Source organism: Micropterus salmoides, unplaced genomic scaffold, assembly GCF_014851395.1.
Source record: "Micropterus salmoides isolate LMB-PRFRI ecotype aquatic unplaced genomic scaffold, ASM1485139v1 Ms_hic_scaffold_23, whole genome shotgun sequence".
NCBI lineage: Eukaryota > Metazoa > Chordata > Actinopteri > Centrarchiformes > Centrarchidae > Micropterus > Micropterus salmoides.
This window is the reverse complement of record NW_024041484.1, coordinates 8,871,531-8,894,204: the sequence shown is the minus strand read 5'-3', so window position 1 is coordinate 8,894,204 and position 22,674 is coordinate 8,871,531. Positions and strand designations below refer to the sequence as shown.

At 40.3% G+C, this 22,674-nt stretch overlaps 2 protein-coding genes across 3 annotated transcripts; both read left to right on the top strand.

The window, feature by feature from the left end:
* Positions 1 to 289: 289 nt before the first annotated feature.
* Positions 290 to 7,438, top strand: pyroxd1 (pyridine nucleotide-disulphide oxidoreductase domain 1). 2 transcript variants are annotated; one of them, XM_038738449.1, is made up of 13 exons: positions 290 to 613; positions 762 to 842; positions 1,014 to 1,133; positions 1,605 to 1,733; positions 2,150 to 2,223; positions 3,234 to 3,430; positions 3,561 to 3,658; positions 3,825 to 3,927; positions 4,037 to 4,149; positions 4,716 to 4,838; positions 5,500 to 5,637; positions 5,836 to 5,925; positions 6,408 to 7,438. In XM_038738449.1, the coding sequence occupies exons 1-13, from the start codon at positions 536 to 538 to the stop codon at positions 6,564 to 6,566; spliced, it is 1,503 nt and encodes a 500-aa protein (XP_038594377.1). In that variant the 5' UTR covers positions 290 to 535; the 3' UTR covers positions 6,567 to 7,438. The 2 variants fall into 2 exon arrangements, with proteins under 2 accessions (XP_038594377.1, XP_038594376.1); XM_038738448.1 differs by having other exon boundaries at positions 4,034 to 4,149.
* A 1,650-nt stretch (positions 7,439 to 9,088) lies between these two features.
* etnk1 (ethanolamine kinase 1) lies at positions 9,089 to 22,427 on the top strand. The gene is made up of 8 exons (XM_038738447.1): positions 9,089 to 9,355; positions 10,781 to 11,040; positions 11,739 to 11,879; positions 13,995 to 14,137; positions 18,216 to 18,299; positions 18,387 to 18,547; positions 19,334 to 19,407; positions 19,697 to 22,427. The coding sequence occupies exons 1-8, from the start codon at positions 9,209 to 9,211 to the stop codon at positions 19,767 to 19,769; spliced, it is 1,083 nt and encodes a 360-aa protein (XP_038594375.1). The 5' UTR covers positions 9,089 to 9,208; the 3' UTR covers positions 19,770 to 22,427.
* Positions 22,428 to 22,674: the final 247 nt, after the last annotated feature.

Here is a 22,674-nt window from a genome sequence, read left to right as displayed (position 1 = left end):
AAAACTGAATCAGCTAAATGGAATGCATTTCATTATTTACACCTGTGCTTTTCCTACTGTGACACAAAAATATCTTCTGAAAAGAGCCTATTGTATTGTGTTGACTATTTTTTTAAATATTGTTTTGTACTTCAAAATTGGGGAGGATACTTGCTTTTGTTGTATAGACTGTGAAGTATGTTGTTAAACAAAAGGCAGAATATTTAGGGTATCCTGTATCCTGTAGTAAGCGCGTCCCTCAACGGGAGCATTTGAATAACTGTTCCTGCTGCTGCTTGCCGTAGTTAGTTGTAAACACGGAAGTTACGTTGCTTCAGTGCTCTGTTGTCATGTGCTGACGACAATTTTGGGCAGCTAGCTATAACAAAAGTTTCCCAAGAGTGTTTTAACACGATTACCAATTACCAGTTGGGTCTTAAATTTGTATCCATGCCGAGAGAGAAAAAGAATATGACAACAAATTTGGCTGTTAAACCACGAATGCAAGGAAGCTAGTGTTAGCTAGAGACCGTTAGCTTAGCATTTTCTTTAAGGAATGGCAGATAAAAAAGAGAAAACATTTAGGTTTGTAATTGTGGGAGGTGGAATCGCGGGTGTGACATGTGTTGAGCTGGTAAACATGAATTAATAAGTATAAAATAATTAAATTTAGGTCTAAGATACGTAGTTTAAATCTATTAAACCAAGTACAGAGGCTCTACGAACTCATTTTAATGCATGTCATGTGGCTATTCAACATAGATCTTTTTCTTCATTGACAGCTGTCATCCCAGATTCCGTCAGCTGACGTCGCTCTGATCACAGCAGGTCCCCATATCAAGGCAGTGACCAACTATAAACAGGTGAGGATGATGATGGTGGTGTACAGGGGGAACATTATACACAATGGGCGCATGTACTTTGACTCAGCCACCAAATGATGCCAGATCAAATATTATAAAAATGTTGTTCTTAATGAGCACACTCACCTTGCACTAAATAATCTGCATCCTTTTTCCGTTCTCCTTTGCAAGGTGTCCAAAACATTGGAAGAGTTTGATGTGGAGGAGAAACCATCCAGCGTTTTGGAAGATAAATTTCCCAACCTGACTGTCATCCACTCTGCTGTCAAATCACTTTACATTCAATCACATGTAGGTAGCTGTTTAGCTTATAACTGAAATGGATAGATTATAACGGTGGGTATAAATGCGATAATGGTATTCTAGAGACTGCTGGTAAAATGTGCATGTAACTAACAGCTGTAAGTAACAGCCACACATGCTGTAATTCCCCATTAACTGTTTACTGATTATAATGTCAAAATCACAATAACTTCCAGACAGTGATTTCCTGCAACTTATCTCAACAAAGGCTTTTTGGTGACTATTATCTGTCTACTATCGCCACCTTGTGGACATGTGGTTACAGCATGTAGTTTAAGTAGAATATACTGGACTGTGACTGGTCTAAATACGTGGCAAACGGTGAACAATCTTGTGTCTAAAAACCAAATCCAGTTTGTAAAGAGGAATATTACTTTCCCAAAGTGAGAAGAGAGAAACAAAACTCAAACCTTGTTGTGAAAATGAATCAGTATTTCCCATTCTTCTTTTTATTGTCAGTCGGTGGAAACTGTAGATGGACGGGTTTTTGGTTATGAGAAGCTGTGTATCTGCAGTGGGGCCAGACCTAAACTCCTAACCCAGGATAACCCTTATGTGGTGGGGATACGGGACACAGACAGCGCCCAGGTACAAACCCCATCAGTCTGGATGTTTGTGTTGTTATTGACAGGCAGGTCTGAAATTCCTTAAGGAACTGAACTAATAAAACCTTTTTACAGTGGCAAGATGCAGTTTGTCCAAAGAAGAGTATGTTTTTTGCTATGTGCTTCCTTACCGTTATTCCTGTCAATGTCACATTCCTGCTAAGGTAAAAGTAAATTCTTTGTGTGCAAAAGTGCATCCAGTAATTGCAGCTGTTGTTGCATATTTGTTTAAAAAAATAAAGCCAATAACATATTGCATACAGTTCCCAAATCCAAACTTTAAAATAGAAATTGTCTAGACATGTCTGGTAATTTAGAGTGAAAACAACTGGACTGAAACTATAACCTCCTTAGTCTGGGAAAAATGTTAATACAATTTTCCATGTACTTGTGTTCCAGGAGTTTCAGAGGCAGCTATCCAAAGCAAAGAGAATTGTTGTTGTTGGCAATGGAGGGATTGCCCTGGAATTAGTGTAAGTAAACACAAATACTGAAACACAAATAACGCAAAATACTGTTCTTATATCTTATCGAAATTAGAATGTGTATGTTTTTCTGACTGAAGAACAATGAGATTAGATTTAGACTTTCAACATAGAAACACACAGCCACATACTGATAAAGAAAATACATGGTGTACACAACATAGTCAGTGAGGCAGTTTGTTACTATTTACTCTTAACTGCAGTAATCTCTCCATCACTCCATCAACACTAGCATACCGTTTGGGCTAGTTGAGGTGACAATAAATATAATGCAGCATATACAAAAGAGCATCCTCCGTACTCCTATTATTCCTATATGCAAATTGTTGTACTTCCCTAAGGATGTGGTTTAAAATGATCCTCTCGAAGCCCTTCCTTATAATTGATGAACAGACAGACAGTTTCAACATTTTTGTACTTGCACTATGAGTGACATTTTCCATGCCCTGGGGTTATGGGTGACATTTGAGAAAGTTGTCTAAACACAGGTTAAGTTTTTCCCTATGGGCGCTCCTTCAGAACCCTACTTCTGATCCTGTCAGGACCAGCTGCTTTTCTTGGATTAATCTTTTTTAAAGGTTCTGCAAACCTCCTCAGCTGTTAGGACCAAACTCACTGGCCACACACTCAAGCTGTTTCTTCAATAGACTAGTGAGTTGCTGTTCTACTGTCCAGCCGTGGATGGAGTGGGTCTCAGTACAGTGTGGGGTGTGTTTGATGTCAACAATCAGTTGTTTTGTTTTGTCCATGTTCAGCTGCAGGTAGTTATCAGTGCACCATTGTGTGAAGTGAGGAATGGAGATTTGATAGGCTGTAACGGTTATTGTCATTGGGTAGATCCCGAGAATGGCAATGTCATCAGAGCATTAAAGTATGTGGTGATGGGTGAGGGGCTGGTACAGTCGTTGGTGTAGAGGATGTAAAGGAAGGGACTGAGCACACAGCTCTGAGGGGCCTCCATGTTCAGAGATAATTCACACTGAACATGCTTTGTATAGCTATGAGGTGGAGGGCTGTGAGGTGGTCTGGGCTGTGAAGGACAAAGCTATAGGAAACACCTTCTTTGACGCCGGGGCAGCACAGTTCCTTATCCCATTCCTGGAGGCTGACAAACCAGAAAGAGCTGCTCCCTGTAAGAGAACCCGCTACACCACTGAGCAACCAGCACCTGGAGCATCCCAGACCTTCAAAGCAGGTCCTCCTCTTACATGTATTCAAATGCCTGACAAGTTCATTTCTATCTTTCTCTTATGCTGGTGTACAATCTGTCCCAAGATTGTCATATTCTTGTTTTTTTGCTTAGATTTGAGTGTGTGTATTTCCAGACAGAAACGCACGAGGGCATGGTTCTACTGCCACAGAGTCTGGCAGCGCCCTTGGTCCAGACTGGCATGAAGGGATAGTTTTACAAGGAGCAGAGCAGGTGAGGTCGTGTGTTACTGAATGCCAATCCTAATGGTCAGCTTTCGGAAAGTCTGTTTGTGTAGACATCACCTTCTCAAATAAGTCTGTGTCTGTCTTGATCTTCTGTTATGTTATACCTTCCTCCTCTTCTCCTGGTTCTCCTCTCCCTGCTGGTGTGCGCTCAGGTTCCCCGCAGGGTTTCAGTGGAATACCAGTGTGAGGTGGAAAAGATCTCCACCTCTGAGGATCTGCTCAATTCCCCACAGCAAACACTCAGACCTGAGAATGGTGAGAAATAGATTTTCTGCCCGGATTTGAACTCTTGACTGATCCTTTCCTTGCTCCCTTTGTTTCCCTCCCACTTTTCATTCCACAAGCCTTTCTCTCCCCTCAGTAGGATCCTGGCCAGTGTACGTCCAGCTGACCAATGGCAAGACGTTTGGCTGTGACCTCGTTGTCAGTGCCACCGGCGTCGTGCCAAACACTGAGCCATTTCTCCATGGCAACAAGGTAAATAAAGGAAAAAATAAGCTCTCTTGTGCCCTTAAGTCTTTGTCTAAGTGGGGCAACACTGTGAGTCTGCATCTTCTTGTGTCTGTTCACAAAGTCGGATGTTATGTAATGCCGTTAATATGAGGTTTTGCTACTATCTTAGCTTTTTGTAAGGTGCCACAACCATTTAGGACCAAACGTGCAAAACTTTTGGTAACCTTTTGAAATATCCTCGTGCCAGACAGATACATTTATTGATTTGTGTTGCAAAGATAACCCCTGCCCAACTGTGCTGTTAAAGGTTAAAGTCAATCAGTGCTTTATTGGTGAACAGTAAAACAGATATCATGCAAAGCTCTCAACAGCTGGGTATTAAGGCCTCCAGATGTCGCTAAAGAACATATGAGCTTTCATCACTCTGTGTTTTTAGCACACAGAACCACCACATTAAAATGAGTGTAAATTGTACAGCAAAGAGTTTGCATATTACTTAGGTTATTATTTTTATCTCCCCTATGTGAACATAAACTATTAATCATATATGGATTCCTGATGATGTTCACTTCAGTTTTATGTTTTTTAAGTTTGCACTGGCAGATGACGGCGGCCTGCAGGTAGACGACCACATGATGACTTCGGAGCCAGATGTTTATGCTGCAGGGGATGTGTGCACTGCATGCTGGGAACACAGCCCACTGTGGCAGCAGGTAAACGGAAATTAAATTTGCCATCTAAAAATGGTTTTCATTAATTTCTTTCTACAAAGCCAAGATTAAATGCGTTGTCACTTCTTGTATACTGCCCTATGTTCAGTGTAAAACCAATTTGATTTGTTTAAATTATTATAAACAGCTCGACAAATGTAAATTATTAAAAGCATTAGTTACTTGCTTCTACTGAATTATCAATCATTCATCAGCCAGAATGATCAGTCATCAATCATTAAACACATGCATTGTACACCTTTTACTAAAGACAAATTTGATATCCGTTTCTGAATTTGCCGCAGGATAATATTGAAAATGTATGGAATGGAAACGTGTAAAAATTATATAATAATACTACTAATTTTGTCCTGTAAACCAAATGTGCCGGATGTATTTTGTGTGCCAGTCAATGTCAGTTTGTCCTGAAATGAGTCAATTTAGGTCATCAAGAAAACAAGCTTGTTTCAGTTCCGCTGGTGCTAGCAGGAGCGCTAAAACATACATTTCACATATTCCCCTGCTATTGTGACTGTTGTGACACATTGTTCAGTGTGTTAGAAGATTCCATATATATATATATATATATATATATAGAAGATGAAAAACAGTGTGATATTTCCCCCTGTGTGTGTGTGTGTGTGTGTGTGTACGCTTTGTGCAGATGCGTTTGTGGACGCAGGCCCGTCAGATGGGCTGGTACGCCGGCCGCTGCATGGCGGCACACGACCTGTCAGAACCGATAGAACTGGACTTCTGCTTTGAACTCTTCTCACACATTACCAAATTCTTCAGCTACAAGGTGCGTGACATTTTACTGCAGGGGAGTTATTTTTAAATAATAACCAATATGTTAATCATCTACTATGCAAATTATAACCATTTTCCATTACTTTCAGGACCCTTCAAGGTCATCACAGTGCTACTTCGTGTCCTACTCTCTCTACCTCTAGGCACACTGTACATTTAAACAACTTCCTCTCTTCTGGTCATTCCACAGGTTGTCCTACTGGGGAAGTTTAACGGGCAGGGGCTGGGGCCCGATCATGAGCTGCTATTGCGCTGTACTAAAGGCCAGGAGTATGTCAAGGTGATAGTGAAGAGAATAATAACGTGTTAATACTCATGTGTGTTAATGTCCAGTGTTTTCACCAGTATTATTTATGTTACTTGTATAACAACATCAGTACACCTATTTAAAAAAAGGATTTCTTATTTTACACACAAATTTTGTGCATTGTGCCTTTCTCAAGTTGTTTGGATGCTAGTAGACATTCTTGTAGTGCCAGTGGCATCTAGTAAATATGTTACTTGAATTTTTGTAGCTGTGTGAAAGGAACCACTGTTTGTGTGTGTGTGTGTGTGTGTGTGTGTGTGTGTGTGTGTGTGTGTGTAGGCTTGTCATGAGCCAGAAGCAAAACCAGATCAGCTGGTTTATTTGTTAAAATTGTAGCTATAAAGGGAGAGCATGTGAAAATGTCTTCACTCACATGACATATTAGTGTCATCCATCACTGGAGAAATCATCAAGACTAGCTTCATTTTCAGATTATCCCTGTATTCCTGTTCCAGGTCGTCCTCAGTGGAGGTAGGATGGTGGGAGCAGTGCTGATTGGGGAAACAGACCTGGAGGAGACCTTTGAGAACCTGATCCTCAACCAGATGGATCTGACCCGGTATGGAGAAGACCTGCTCAACCCAGACATTGATATAGAGGACTACTTCGATTGAGCGTGCCTGAAGAATTTCTAAAGGCATGAGAAGGAATCGTGCATTCTGTAGTGTCCAAGCTAATGGGCATGTCTTTTGCCACTATCTTGGTTCTAATGCACTTGCACATTTAAGAATATATTATAAGGATATATTTTTGTTTTAAATAAATTATTTTCGAAACCAAGTTCACTAAATTAGTACTTGTAAGTGCGAGTGATATGTTTAGAAAATGCTTTTGAATGCAAATCCATCACTTTATAAACTTCAGTGAGAAACACTTGCAGGTATGAGATTTTTAACTCAGAAGAATGAGGTATGTTCAGCAATACTTGGTGGTAAAAAAAAAAAAAAAAGAAACTCTGTTTCTATGTTGTCTTAGAGACACTCTCTCAAATTTCTACCTAAACAGCAACTACAGCTCCTCCTGTGCTACTCCTGTAACAATAGACATTTTCAAGCTTGCACAATGCTGTCTATTGTTCCTTGGATATATGGCTCTTGGAGATGTTGCTATTTGAAAATCCACATTTGAAAGGACAAGAAACATTAGAAGTAAAGTGGAAAGATACTTGCTGTACCACTTGTTGGTTTGCGTCATGTATTGTACATGTTTTTAGGTCAGTGTTCCACCAACAGGAACCTGCCCACATCAATGTATCTGTTCCCATTTGTGTATAGGGTTTAGATGGCAACCTTGTGTTTTTACTCACTGCATTATGTAAAACCAGTAAAGATTAACTTGTGTACGCAACAATAATTGTGTAATAAGCCAAAATGCCTACTAGTAATGAGGAGCAAATTGTTCCAGTACTTTCCCCAAATTTACAACTGTGGAAATAAATCATGAGTCTCCAAAAGACACTGAAGAAATAAAGGGCAATGAACATGAATAAAAAGCTCTCCTTTTCCCAAAGAGCTGCTGATAAGGTCTCCCGGGGCAGGATGAAGTGTGTACCTGTGTGGGTGGAGAGCAAGGCATTGTTTACTGCCTGCAGTGTGGCACCTGTATCAAGATACAAGTCACTTTTGGCTGCTAGAATGGAGGGTAGGACAATTGTTGCAATGAGATCCCATGTTATGTTTTACAGGATGTTACCAAGCAACAAGTCAAGTCTGGCATGAATTGGTTGCCAGTGTAGAACAGACATCGTCAAGATGGAAATACACCAGGGGTGTATACACCATTGCTATAAAGTATATTAAGATTTATGTATTCAGAAGGACTTAGCATCTGCTATGGGATGTCTAGGGGAGTGTTTCCTTAGGCTGCCTTTTTTAAACCACCATAAAATGGTTGTTGCAAATGAAGGTGCATCTCAATAAATAAGAGTAAATTTTCCTCCATAATTTCAAAAAGTGAAACTTTCACGTATTCTAGAATCATTGCACATAAAGACTTTTTAAAAAATCCAGATTACCATTAAGCCAAATGGAAATCAAAACACCAGTATCTCAAATCTATTAGACTTTTAGAGTAAAGAATTTATAATACAGAAATGTTGACTTGAGAAGAGCTCTAATCAACTAATTGATTAATTAGAAAACCACTGCAAAGGTTTCCTGAGCCTTTAATGTCTCATTCTGGGGTGGTGATGGGGCAGTGGATAAGACATATGCTTTTAGAGAGACCCAGGTTCAATCCCCCACTGTGACCCACCCACCAATGTGTCCCTGAGCAAGACATTTAACTCCTAGTTGCATTTAGCAATTATAAGTCGCTTTGGATAAAAGTGTCAGCTAAATGAATAAATGTAGTTATATATGAAGGTAATTTACTTTTATATGATATTCTATTTTTTTAGATGCGCTTGTAGGTTTTGCAAGGCGCAATAGGCCTTGTTGCTTTGGGGGGGGGGGGCTTACAAATTACACTATCTGGACTGCAATCTAAACAAACTGTCTGCCATTTAGGACGAAAATGGGTAATGTTAGATCTTAACTCAGCTGGTGGTGATTATTAGCCCAACAAACACCTCCATAGAAACACAACAGACTGTGTTCACAAACGCATTATTTTATACATATAGCTAACAGCCCAGGTGAGTGTAGGTTTATATGAGATTGGAAAACAGGGTTTACTACATAGAATGTATATAAAAAGATTAACTAGGTAACTTTGCCCTGTTGGTGTCGGGCTACTTGCTTTCACAGCTCTGATATTTAAGGCGCTCATGCTCGACACAAAGCTCATTTCATTGGAGAAACTTCATTCAAGCAGATTACGGATGTGACGTACCAGAGCGCGGCGCTTGTATGTAGTCACCAAGGACCGCCGATTTAAATTACCATTGAGACATTTCGGCCGTTTGTATGATTTGACTATGAGATGACTCCAGTGTATCTTATAATGCCACGCATTTTGTTTGTCGTTGGTGTCAAGTATTACATCAACATTATTTCAGAAATTTCTTACGCATAAAAATGTTTAAATGATTAAGCTCCGCCGACGGTGCACGCGGATACTTCGAACAACCGCTTCGGGAGATTTTTTTTTCGGGTGGGTGGGATTTTTGGAGAGGCGTTGCCGAACACCGACTACTCCAGTATAATATCCCCGCAGCTCGTCACGAATCTTCATAGATTGCGCAGTTTGCCGCTGAGTACAGAATACTAATCGCCAGAGTTATATTGAAGCTATTCCAGGAAATCAACATTTAGCCATGGCCAACTACATTCACGTACCCGACGAGGCTCCAGCTGTGCCCAAAATAGATGTGACAGTTGACGAGAGCGACTACAGATCCGGTGCACTGAGCCTTATCAAGGTGCTGAGACCGAGCTGGAAGCCATCGGAGGTCAAAGTGAAGGTGCCGTTTTGTTTGTTTCTTTTTAAATTTTATATATTTTACTGCTAGTCCGCTTGGTATGACATGTACCCACATCCCCCATAGCGTGTATAATCATTTCTTTTTTAGAACGTAAATTGTTAAAAAAAATCGCGACAACTGATGTTAGCTAGCAATGAGTTCCCATATGAAAAACTCTGGCTAATACTAACGTTAGCTAATTTGTTCAAGAGGCAGATGGCACACGAAACCAGATATTACGATGACACCATGTCAATGTCACTAGAAAAGAGCTGCGGACACCCACATAGAAGATAATTTCCTCGCTATATTAACGTTACAGCTACGGATATACTGCGGCATTTGATGCCCCTTTGCAAATGGAATCTGCGTCAGACCAAGTCATAATCCAACGGTGGGAGTTTCTCACCGGTTTTGGCGCAGCCTGCAAAATCTGCTTTACTTTGTCGACGTTATACTAGAGGTACATAATAACGTCAATGTTATGTAACGTTAGAGCATGAGCTGTTTAAGAGGTAAATAAAGACAAAGGCGGCGTTATTACTCGGAAGTGGTTGCACAGATCGAGGAGAGGTGTTTCTGTCAGCTTATGCCGTCAGGCTGCGCCCCCATTGACGGAGTGTCTGGAATTTATCAGATTGGTGGGAAGGATGAGACACTACTAACGTATAGGCTGCAGATTAGTAAGAATCTGTAATCTATTCTTGTAAACTTTAGACGACTTATAGAACAAGCTTAAAGACTTTTTGCATAAGTGATTTAATCTGCGACAAACTGAACTAGTTTTAAAAGGGAACATTATCCTCTAACATTACTTTACATTATCCCAGAGAAGCACGATCAAACATGCGCTCAACATTAAAGTCTGGGAATTATTTTCCTCTGCGGAAATATACTGGGGGTGTGGCTCCACTTGGTAAACACAGTGATGATGGGAGCTGATCACGTGCCCTGCCATCCTTGCCTATATTCATCAATGAGCGTAAAGTGGGAGCTCAGCAAATGCCTGTCATTGCTTCCTCGATGCAAAATAAAATTCCTGACAGTCCTGTTCTGTTTTTCTCAGTCAATCAATAGAGTGAACAATTATGGCTGGTATGTCCCTGCCCAGCCTCTAGCCAAAAATGTTCCCAGCTTCACAGCAGACACAGTTCAGTTTAAATCCACTCAGACAAGCCCTAATCTGTCATGGCTACATTCATTCCTCTTCTCTCTTTTACTTTCCGTTCACCAGATCCTGACTCCTCTCAGAACATATTTTATATCATGTAGTTTTACAGGATCATATATTAAATAGTAAGTGTATGGATGCCCCACTGTCGTCCAACTTGTAGGCATCAAGATAGATTGTTGGGGCGAACAACAAGTTATGACTTTTCTCAGATTCACCTGTTCTCAACTCTGTCCTTTTATTTGTCTCTGCAGTTTTTCACAGACGGAATAACCAATAAGCTGCTGGGCTGCTATGTGGGTGCAGTCATGCAGGATGTGGTCCTGGTCCGTATTTACGGCAACAAAACGGAGCTGTTGGTTGACCGTGAAAATGAGGTGAAAAGTTTCAGGGTACTACATGCACACCGCTGTGCTCCACGCCTATACTGTACCTTCAACAATGGCCTGTGTTATGAATTTCTGCAAGGAACGGCGCTGGAGCCTGAGCACATTCGCAGCCAGCCTGTTTACAGGTAAAGAGAAATGCCGTGTGTTCACAAAGTCAGCTGACTTAAGAGTTGGGTTTGTCACCTGTCAGTGCCTACTTCCCAAAGGCAAACACACATTCAAATTTAACATATCAGCCATTCAAATGCTTTATACTGCCTATATTTACATACAGTTCTGGGCCAGTTCTGTTTTCCCCTCCATCCAACCTCCGTATACACAGTATGAAACGGTTATGTCAATGGTTGAAAATTAGTAAATTTCAGTCATACCCATTGCCTCACCAAAATGTGGCCAAATTAAGCAGACTCTTTCATAAACTGCAAGTTAGTGAAAATGATAGTAGACGCACAATGAATTTATTCAGAAGTATAAAACTAACTAATACAACTTTCTTATAGTTTCACCAAAATAGTCATTTAATCGGTCAAATAATTCTTATATCTGGTTTGAAAAAGCTGAAGTTGAGCTTGGCATGTAAAAAGTCAGTAAAGACTTTAAATGCTCAAATGTATTTGATAGACTGAGGGCATTATCTTAAAGTGTAGAAATGTGTTCTTATTTTACAATAGACAATGCATTAAGCAAAATAGATTACATTTAAACATTGTTATTATTTCTCAGTATATCCTAATAACAATTTTTTTATTTATGCCTTTCTTCCTTGTTACTGCTTGCTGATCTAATTCAAATCCTCACACTTTCTGTTTCTTCTGCCTTGCAGGCTTATTGCCAGGCAGCTGGCCAAGTACCATGCCATCCATGCCCACAATGGTTGGGTGCCCCAGTCTGACCTATGGCTGAAGATGGGCAAATACTTTGCTCTCATCCCCAAGTACTTAAAGGACCCTGAGCAGAATGCTAGGTAAGGCCATACAGAAGAGTATGGTTATTGAAATCTGCCAGACTGAACGCCTAATTGACATTCCTTTTCACAGTTCTGGCTGAGAGAAAAAGTTGATGACTGACCTCCAGGTTATTTACAGATTTTAAATAACCTATATTTAGACCAATAAAGATTGCATAATAGTAGTTAAGACTGAATTCGCCACCACTGATTTAAAAGCCTACATAAAGTGCTAAAGGAAAAAAAAGCAATTACAAACCTTTCAAAACCAGTATATTGATTGAAAATAAAAAAACAGGCTCTAATTACATTGTTAGTTATCTCCACGTGGACTTATGACTTTCCTCTCTTATCAGTGAGTCACAGTTGTTTATTCCCATATGTCTGAGGAAGTACGTGGAATTCCTTTCATAATCCAAGCAAGTGTGACTACGTTCATTTTATGGCTTTGGCATTCGCAACAAATGACACAGAAGAGTGATTGACAGTTTCTCTCTAAACACCATAAAAGATAAAAGTGAAGCACCCTCGAAATTTTTGAATTTTATCTTCAAACAAGGTTACATTAACAAGGTCTGACACAGATTGATAGTTTATACTTACTGCTGCTTTTTGTGTTAATATTACACTAGTACAGTGACTCTTAAAGCCTTGTAACAATCTTATATTTTGAAAATTGTATTACTTGACTATCGTATTGTCACCTAAATATGAAGGTTACATAAGGTCCATTCAGTTTGTGTCAGTGTCAACACGAAAGTTTACAGGTGCGCTACACTAAGGCAAATTGAGTTGAGAATCTTCGGGTTTATGATGCACTTTGGCACCATTAATCTTTGATTGCTTGAAAATTAATAACTACCTTCATGTATGTTGGCACCCAGAACGAATCCAAAACAAACATTGACTTTTGCAGGCTGTTAATTTCCAGGGAGGTCACCCAAATATTAACATTGTACGAGCAGCGCCGATAAAGACTGCAACACCCGCAGTAGGGAGGGGTTCAGGTAGTGTTTAAATTGTTAAACATTGTGTTGCACAATGTTTGTTCATTGTCTCTTGATTGTGACCTACATGGGAGGCATCAAGGTATTACAGTATACCAGGGTATTTTGAAATCTCTATGGTATGACTTACAATACAATCAAAAGTACAGACGCTCCTTGATCTGTTAAACTGATACGGAGTAGCTCTATTGAGCTGATGTATTGTGGCGACGTGAAGCTGCCTGACCTCATCTTCCAACGTGGCAACACGATAACCCCCTGCACTTTTCCAGCAGTTGGTAAACAACACACACGGGAGATTCCCTGATCCTGAACTATTTATTGTTTTATTGGCCATACGCATTTAAACCCAGAATGACTTGTCTAAGTAGGACAACTACATAATAGACATATAGCATTCTATGCTAGACAATGGCATACATGCAACAATGATGTCTGTCACCAGCAGCTCAGCTATGGGTTTGTTTGTTTTTTTTAATTTTTTTTTTTTTTACACAAATACCATCATACCGGACATACCCCCATGAAATGTTGGGAATGTATGAACAAATGGATACCGCCCAAGCCTAGTATAGCGCAACATAAAAAAACACTGTAACACTAGAACCTAATCTAACGGACAGGAAATGTGGTGGTAATTATGCTGTAGTGAGGACTTAAAGTCACAATCTGTTATTGTATTAGTAAAATTGGGAGCTTTCAGTTGACGTTTTCACATTCTTTTTATTGAATTCATCATTATGTTCCCATTTTTTAAAATTAGGAGTTTTGTGTCATGTTGGGCATCGTTGAGAAGTGTGTGGTGCCTGTATTGACTAGATTTTACATAATGAAGAGGCTCTGTACCCAGATCATGTAGTGTTGTTGTTTTTTGTTGTGGATTCATTTACGTTGAGATTGCATAATTATGAATCACTTTTACACAAATTGTTTTACACTAAGCCTGCCAGTAAAATTAGAGTACAGTATTTGTTTCATTCTCTTCCCTTTGTCATTATTACTTTTTGTTCCTATTTCAGCTCTATTTCTGTGTCTACTTTCAGGTTCCCTGTATTTCTGTCCTGTTAATGCTCCTACCCCTTTCAGTCTTCACTATTCACCCTGTTCAACTCTTTGCCCCCTCCAGGTTGAGTATGGAGGTGCCCAGCCCACAGTGCCTCCGGGAAGAGCTAGTGTGGCTCCAGCAGAGCTTGTCGGTGCTGGGCTCCCCCGTAGTTCTCTGCCACAACGACCTGCTCTGCAAAAACATCATTTATAACCAGGAGTCAGGTGAGTATAAACTGCACAAGTGTAGTCATAGACATTACTGTGTGACTGAATTGTGTTGTAGTGTGAACTGCATTGGTCCCTGCTCTCAGGTAGGATTGCATTAACTGCACTTCCTCGATGCTAGTCACATGCTTCACTCATTGTCAGTGTTTGCATTGGGCTGTAGGCGTAGAATTAGAACGGTCAGAAAAGACAATCCTGTTATTTGGTTGCTTTGTTTCACTCTACATGGAATCCTCATTTGAAATAGGGCACACACAACACAAATTGAAAGTGTTGTGTTGATTAATGGAGATTCAGTCTACCAGATTTCAATTTTAAATCCTGGTGGGCCCCCTGTAATTTGGACCATTGGCCCAGAAGTGCAAAGTGAAGCCGTTTTCTAATTTGGATTTCATTCCATGTTACAAAATTTATTCTGATCTGTCGTTCTAATTCTGTGATGAAAACTTGAACTGGTAGAACATAAACTACTGTTATGAGCCTGAACAAATAATGCCATTACATCATACCACATACCAAGTCTCAGTTTTGTTGACAGCACATGTCTTTGGTGCTTTAGTTGCTGGGGTTTTGGTATAAATGTGAAGCAACCTGCAACCTCAGGCAAAGTTATTAGCTTTACTTTTGGACTGAGCGACTTGGTCAATGAGAGTGTACCAGTCAGTGAAACTGTTCTAGTCATTGTCTTTGTAGCAGAGGAATGGCGGGGTAAACTGGTGAGAACGAATAAGGATGGGGGGGGGGGGGGGTTACAGGGTTTTTTATGTATGTGGGAGGTGGGGTGGGGGTGTTTAAGAGCTGTCAGCCCCCTCGTCGGTTTGCGACGAGGGGCCGGGGCCCTTCTCACAGCTCCTTGTGTCTAGCCTTTCTCCCCTAGGAATGACAGCCGAGGCTGTGGCTGCCCTGCGCCGCCCTGCCCTGGGGAGGCAATGGAGAGAGACATACCTCACGCACAGTCTGCTCTGAGGGCCCTCGCATAGTCTGCCCACTGCTCAGGCTAATCGGGATGAGTTCATGGCAGCAGTAGGAGCCACGTACCTACCTATTACCCTCCAATGCTACCCGCCCACCAGTTGTCCTTTTGACAGCAGCTAGGCTACTTACTATACTGGTTATTCCACAAATGTTTTTATGGTTTGCACTTGCTCTTAGTCACTCTGAGCGCCTGCACAATGCCTAAAATGTAAAGCTACTTTCTGTGTCTGCCCCATAAACTTGCAATTTACATTTCATAGCATCAGTATAGATCCCTGGTCAAAGCCTATATGTGAAAGGATATGGCTGGTGATAGGCTTAGTTTTTCTTATTGTCAGCAAACCCCATGAAAAGACCAAAACCACCAAAGAATTGCCCCATCTAACAAGAATTGCCTGTTTAGCTAAAACCCATTATAGCTTAGTTCACAGAGCTCCGTGGTTGAAGGCTGAAACATGCTTCTGCAATAATGCGGAGAAATACTACCTACTGGCCAAAGCACATGGAAAGAGGGTCTGGGTAACTTGCAGAGGAGAAGGCTTACCTCACTTTAATTTGTGATTCTGCATATCAAACAAGTTCAGCAAGGAAAGTTATCCAGTGTCACGGGTATTAGGCCAACACCCAGCGTGAAACTCCCTTAAATTCTTGTACATTCAGTTGTGCCAAATGCAACATTTGCTGGAGTGCACATGCTAGTATTGGGTTAATGTGTAGCTTTTTAACTCTTCTTAAAAAGTATTGCACAACATCCACACTTATTTGCAGACTTGCAAGAATCATGTTTCAGGCTTCAAAAAGTAAGGCTGTTATCGGAACATCTGATTGGAAGTATCACTGATTAAAAGCCAGAATAGAAAGGAATTTTCTCTAAACCCAGTACACCTGGTGTAATCACATATGTATTAACAATTCAAATAATAGAATAGTTACAGACCACACCTACAAATCCACAATGGAGTCCAGGGACTTGAGTTCCAAGCCATAATTATTACACTTTCGACCACACCCACTAAAGCTGTCGATGGAGGCCCTATTTCATCCTTTTGCTTACACCCTTTTTGTTGAATTGAAAAACAGAGTAGGCATGAGAACTGACGACTACCTTGCTGCTTCCTGTCACTGTAGTTGCTGAGTTGAAACCACTTGTCTGCCAAACACGACAGCAACACCACCACTTCCTGTACTGATAAAACCATAAACAGAAGTGGTGGAAGCTCACTCATTTTTTTTTTTTTCCAAAGAGATCGTTAAAAACTTTAAAATGTAGTCTCAACAAGTGCTGCATCACTTTTCTTTCTTTTTGTCTCTCTTTACTTTGTCTCTCAGCCTCCGACACAGGCTGTTTCCCTGCCCCTCACACTCTACTCATTTGCAAAGAAAAAGAAACTTATCTGCACACATTTTTCTCGGTCCCAAGAGGCCTCAAAACCTGCAGTTCAGCAGCCAACAGGAAGCCTCTCATAGATTCTGTCCTTTGCAGACGCGGCAGAGGTGTCATGCTATTGGGTTCACAGTGTACCAATGGGAAGGGAGCATTGGAGGGGAGTGTCGTGAGAAGGGGAAGTGAGGTTGCATGTGTGAGGGGAGGGGGGAGAAAAGGAATGAGAGTTTGGCAGAAGGGCCTGATGTTTCGACACTGCTTGGGAGCAAGAATGGATAAGAGACAAAATATGTCAGTGTGAGAGTGAGAATGTGTGAAAGATGTGTTTGCCCCAACCTTTTCATCTGCTGCACAGGGGGGCTATAGCCACTGCCTGGAGGTGTTCAGTTGTGTCCCGCTAGGACCTACACGCCGGCTGGTAACCCACCTCAAAGTGTCTTTCTCTGTAGTCCAGCACCACCTCAAAAACTAATGTTCCATGTTAAGGCAAAGAAATTAGCCAAGGCCAACACCAACAAAAGTTTTAAGAGTAGAGACATTTAATTGAATGTATTCTGTACTTCAAAATGTAATATTTTTTTGATGTCTCAATATAACAACCAGGCTTGTAAGTAAGGGTTTGTATTTTGAGATCAACCTCTTCATGACTGAATGCTTCCCTCTTTTTTTTTTTCATTTTAACGCCACCTCTCACCTTTTTCATTTTAACACCACAATTTTCTGTGGCCTACAAATGCAGTCAGACAGCAACACATTCTTTAGCCCTTCCTCTCCATGCTCTGACGTCAAATTTTAACCTCTAAGCAGACAAGCAGCTGTAACCTTCAGCCGTTTTCACAGTAAAAGAGACACATCTTCAAGCGAAGATGTAGAGGCAGAGAATGTATTTTACAAACTTAAGCATTCACGCAGTGAATCGAGAACTGACTGTAGGTTGACTTCAAGATATGAGATCCTCATAAACATCACAAAACTATAAAAAGCTATAACTCCCGTTGGCTCTCAGCAACAACGACAAAGGTCTGAGAGAGCATGTATTAAACAGTGTGTTGCTGTACATTTGCTTTGTCAGCTCACTGCATTTTTCTACAGACCACCTTTAGTGTCTTCCTCCCTATGTCCCTCTGCTTTCTTTTCCCTTTACTTCTCTCCCACCCCACCGACTCCCATCTTATCAAAACATAACTTTGACTTGGCCATTTTACCTGTTATTCTGTGCATGTATCCAAAACAAACATACCCCGAAAAGCCACTTTAATCTCGCCCTTTACTTTTTTGTGTGTGTGTGTGTTCCATGTGTTGCATCAGGATTTGCACATTTTTCATCTCTGTCCATAAAAGCCCTAAAATTTCCCACATCTACTTAACAAGAGCTTTTGAAATCCTAACAGCATGATTGCATTTGTCCTAAAGTGCATGTGTAAGGAGTGTGTGTCAGCAGTTATCTTCAGATGCATATTTCTTTAGTCTACATGTGTGTCTTAATTCTCTTTGTCATTTTGTGTGCTGAAGTCTCCCTCTATAGTCTACTTTCCTCAAAATGCAAGCTCTTACTCCCTGCCCCACTATCGGCTAAGTAGACAGCAAGAAAGAAAGAAAGTTACAGTATGAAATAAAAAGCCTTGACAGTCTGAGTAATCCAAGGGAAAACACAACATAATCATTGTATGTCTGCTGCCCATGTCTCTGTCTAAACAATGCTGCTTCTCTTTCCAGGCAATGTAAAGTTCATTGACTACGAGTACGCTGGGTACAATTACCAAGCCTACGACATTGGGAACCATTTCAATGAGTTTGCTGGTAAGCATAACTTGTACTGCTTGGTATGTATGAAAAGATGTGTGTACAAAATGAGGGTTTAACTTGTCGTGTTTTTGTGTGTTGCAGGCCTGAATGAGGTGGATTATAGTCACTATCCAGATCGGGCCTTTCAGCTGCAGTGGATCCGCTCCTACCTGGAGGTCTATAAGGAGCACAAAGGCCAGAGCAGTGAAGTGACTGACAGCGAGGTGGAGATTCTTTATGTCCAAGTCAACCGATTTGCCCTGGTAAGCACTTTTGTTATTATGTTTATTGCACATTAACTGTGAAGCACGTGGTCTTTTATGGTCAAGTCTCAAGTTTTAAAGACCAAGTTGGTGACTTGGTTACATGATAATAGGTTAAAGGTTTGTCTAGGTTATTTTATGATCTTGCTGGTAGGTGCCACATATGATTTTGAGGAAGGAACAGTTTCTTAGTAATTAAGTTAAAGGTTAGCCTCGACGTTGACATATTGCGCATGCCTGTCTTAGTCATTTCTTCTGTATTACTGCTGAACCATGCCCTTTCCCAAAAACATTCAAAGCTAAAGAACTGAAATTGAGCACTTGTGGAGCACAGTAAGCAGCCTGGGGCATGTTCTGGAGATTTTCCTAGCCTGCTGCCAGGTGTTAGGTCAGCAATATGGATTATAGTATGATGTGGGTTATACAGAATTCAGAGTGATGTGGGCTATAAACCTGCACTACCTGCTCTGAATATGATAGAAAGGTGTTTGTCATGTGCTTGCCACCATATGGGAGGTCCTGTTAATGACAACTTGTGACCCTTGTGATGTTCAGTGCTGTCCCCTGAGCCACATTCTGCCTTGTTTATTACTGTCAAGAGGAAGAGGGCCGTGTGTAGGATGGGCAAGTGAAGCTGTTGTGTTTCTGTGTCGGCTATTTGTTATTGTTGCCGGCTTTGTATCAGTTTTGTTCAATAATTAGAAATTACATTTATTTTTTATATATTTATTGTTTGAGTACATACTGATCCTTTGTGTCTCTGTGTTCTTTCTCTTCTGTGTCTAGGCATCTCATTTCTTCTGGGGTCTCTGGGCTCTCATTCAGGCTAAGTTCTCCACCATCGACTTTGACTTCTTGGGGTAGGTCCATCTTGAAATAACTGATTTTATCATGAGCTATTTTATTTTGTTCTACCCAGCAGATTTCAGTTATGTAATCATATGTTTAAGAACAAAATGTGAAGCATCCACATAGATATTATTTTTGTAATCTCAGTGCACAGTGTTTTTAAAGTCTGGCTAATATGTCCCCTACATTTTTTATCTTCTCACGGACTCTCTCTCTCTCTCTCTCTCTCTCTCTCTCTCTCTCTCTCTCTCTCTCTCTCTCTCTCTCTCTCTCTCTCTCTCTCTCTCTCTCTACTCTCAGATACGCAGTCCTGCGCTTCAACCAGTACTTCAAAATGAAATTGGAGGTGGCTTCGCTGAACTTACCCAAATAAAAGCCCCCACCCCCTCATCTTCTCATCCTCCTGCTCTTCTCCCTTCCAACCTGCGCTGCGCCTCACACAATGACTACAGAGCGCCCTCTTGGGGTTTATGTAGGGAAGAGCCAGACAGAGAGTATGTCCTGTTAAACGCCTCTATAGATTGAATGGAGCACAATCTTATCCATCATCTGCTGTTACACCTTCGTGACAGGAGGTAGCCCAAAGCATTTGTACTGTGGGTATGTGAAGTAGAGACATAAGACCTGCTATAATGTGAAGCCCACATAGCTAAATTTATTGTGGTCATTTCAGTGGTTTATAATATCAATTGGGATATTAAGATTTTCAGCATATTGTCTTTGTAAGCAGCTTTTCTTTTTGCTCAGATGACTATAAAGACAGCGTAGGTGGAATGTCACCTCCTTATCAACCAATATATAGTAACCACCTACATGACTTTAGGCCCAAACAATAATGTGATTGCCTGGAGACACTTTCCTCATATTCACAGTCATGGGGGAAACACCTTGAGAGCCAGCCCAGCTAATGACCAAATTTATGACACAACATTAAAGCAATACAAAGCCTGCTTTGTTTGCTGAGGAACAAACATGGGAAAAAAAGTGAAACAAAAAAAAATGCCAACAAGGAAAGGCCAGTGCTGTCTCTTAATCACATGTGATATGAGCCACACAGTGCAAAAAAAACTCCAACAAACTTGTGGCCCGCCTTGTGACTCCCCCTTATTTTCTCCAGCATGGGTAGTGCTCTGAAATAACTATGAAGTCATTGTTGCTGTGTTGTTTGGTGAGAGCTTGTGTGTTTTTAGCTTTCTAGACTGAAGGTAGAAACATCGAGTTGTAGGAGCGCATGTTGTGTTTACATCTAACCTCTCCCTTGAGTTAAATAATTGTACTGATCAGTCTTTTGGCTTGAGGGAGATTTTCACTGTAATGTACAGTTCATGTTTGATGACAATTGGTTTTTGTCTACATTTTAACTGGGGACAAGCTTGCATCTTACTGTATTTTGAACATTCCGTGTTCACAATGGTAGACAGGAAATTTGGTTGGAGTTTACATGGTAAGTCAGCAGTCCGGGGGGGGGCTCGATTCACTGTGACACTGACTGTAAGAAATGCTGTACAAAACGAGACCAAACCATTATATGTTGTCTGCTCCATGTCAGGGAAAGTTTTGGAATCATCTTTAATATTACAAAACACTGCTGTTCACTTCTAATGGACTAAAAACGGGCCATTTTATATACTTATAGACCAGTTTTTATTCACGTGTGTTATTAAGATAAGTGTGATATGGCCTTGCTGACTATCGGATTGGTGAACCACTGTTAGCATTTATCATTTTACACGTCCAATGTTAAAATGAAGGTCTGTAGAAAAATGGAATTTGGTTGACTCAACTTGTCTAAGTAAGAATCATTTGTGTGGAGTACACATCTGTCAGTAACTTCTTGATATTCATTCTTTAACCTTCATGTTAAATGTAAATGTTTAAAAACTAAAACAAGTTCATCTCGGTTACTTAAACAAGCCTACACCAAAGTGCTGACATTTCTTTGCTTGTACATAATGCACACTGTATCATTTTTTTTCATGTAGCACAAAGATAATTAGAATAACAATTACAGACTTTTTATACTAAGTGGAAATGTTGAAGTTGAGTCAGTGTGTGGATGTCTGCTGATGCAGCAACAGATTACTTTTGAGCCTATTGGGGGGGGTGATTGAAGTGCTCCTGATTTTCACCCTCTTAAGTAATTTCACCATAAACATCACATGTAAAATGTGGTGAAACAAGTTTTTTTGTTTACTCCAAAACAGTGTGTTTGCCAAGATGGTCTCTACTGTAATAAGTTTGCAAAGCTTTGTGAAGAGACCATTATTGACAACACTGAATTGTCCACTCCATGTTAACACTCCCGCACAGTAGTAGCTAAGGCGTAGACATTGAAGTGTTAAGTCTACCCTTTTGCCTGTGAGAGCTTATTTTGTACTGTAGTTTGAATGTTAGGCCTGTTACTTCACTTCTGTCTTTAATTCAGTGTTGCATGTCTTTCATGCCGGTCAATTAAGATGGAAGAATTAGGAGAATCCGGTCTAATGTTTGAAATGTATGTACGTTGGCTATTCACAAGTGTGAAAATTGTCCATAAGTGTATTTCATAGTAAATGGTTTTGATTAAATCAAAGGTTTGAGTTGTGTTAGGGGAACATGTTAAGGGTGAAAGATTGTTTTCTGTTTTTCCCTTTTACTACACAGACCGACTGCAGTTTGTCGATCTACTGCAACATAATCTGAATTTTCAAAATTATACTGCTGAAATATTTGCTATAGGCTTTATTACCCAATTTATGTGAAACATGAACCTCTACATTTCACAGGTGTGTGTTTGTATTTAACACTGTAAAAAGTCTGTTGATAAATCTCTCTGGCCACTTTAGCATATGTTTATATGTACAGTGAACTAATGTGACATCTTTTCTTCTCAAAGGTAAATGAATGTACATAGTAGGAGTTCTTTTATTTTTTGTTTTCTAAAAGTTGCATTAAAGTGAATAGTTGCCTGAGGTAAGGGGTGAAATTAAAAAGAAGACTTTTTCAATACTGTAAACATGATTTGAAAAATAAAGTCTATTTACCCAGTCTATTTACCCATATCTGTCTTCTTTTCATCTTGTCTTTAAAACAGGGGATTTTTTATCTCCTGTTACGTTTACTAGTTCAAATCTATTTAGTTAAAATCTGGGTGGCAGTTTTTTGCTGAGTAAGAATTTTATCAAACACTAGACATAATTGGTCAAACAAATGTGTGATTACTGAGCAAAATATACATTACTTTTATTTTTGTCACACTTCTCATCCTAGTGCAGTGGCCATGTCTTCCCAACGTTTTA

Coding starts and splice junctions, on each gene's coding strand:
- pyroxd1 (XM_038738448.1), top strand. CDS start 536: ATGGCAGATAAAAAAGAGAAAACATTTAGGTTTGTAATTGTGGGAGGT. Junction 1,734..2,149: donor GGGACACAGACAGCGCCCAG/GTACAAACCCCA, acceptor CTTGTGTTCCAG/GAGTTTCAGAGGCAGCTATC. Junction 3,928..4,033: donor AACACTCAGACCTGAGAATG/GTGAGAAATAGA, acceptor CTCTCCCCTCAG/TAGGATCCTGGCCAGTGTAC.
- etnk1 (XM_038738447.1), top strand. CDS start 9,209: ATGGCCAACTACATTCACGTACCCGACGAGGCTCCAGCTGTGCCCAAA. Junction 11,880..13,994: donor GACCCTGAGCAGAATGCTAG/GTAAGGCCATAC, acceptor TGCCCCCTCCAG/GTTGAGTATGGAGGTGCCCA. Junction 14,138..18,215: donor CATTTATAACCAGGAGTCAG/GTGAGTATAAAC, acceptor TTCTCTTTCCAG/GCAATGTAAAGTTCATTGAC.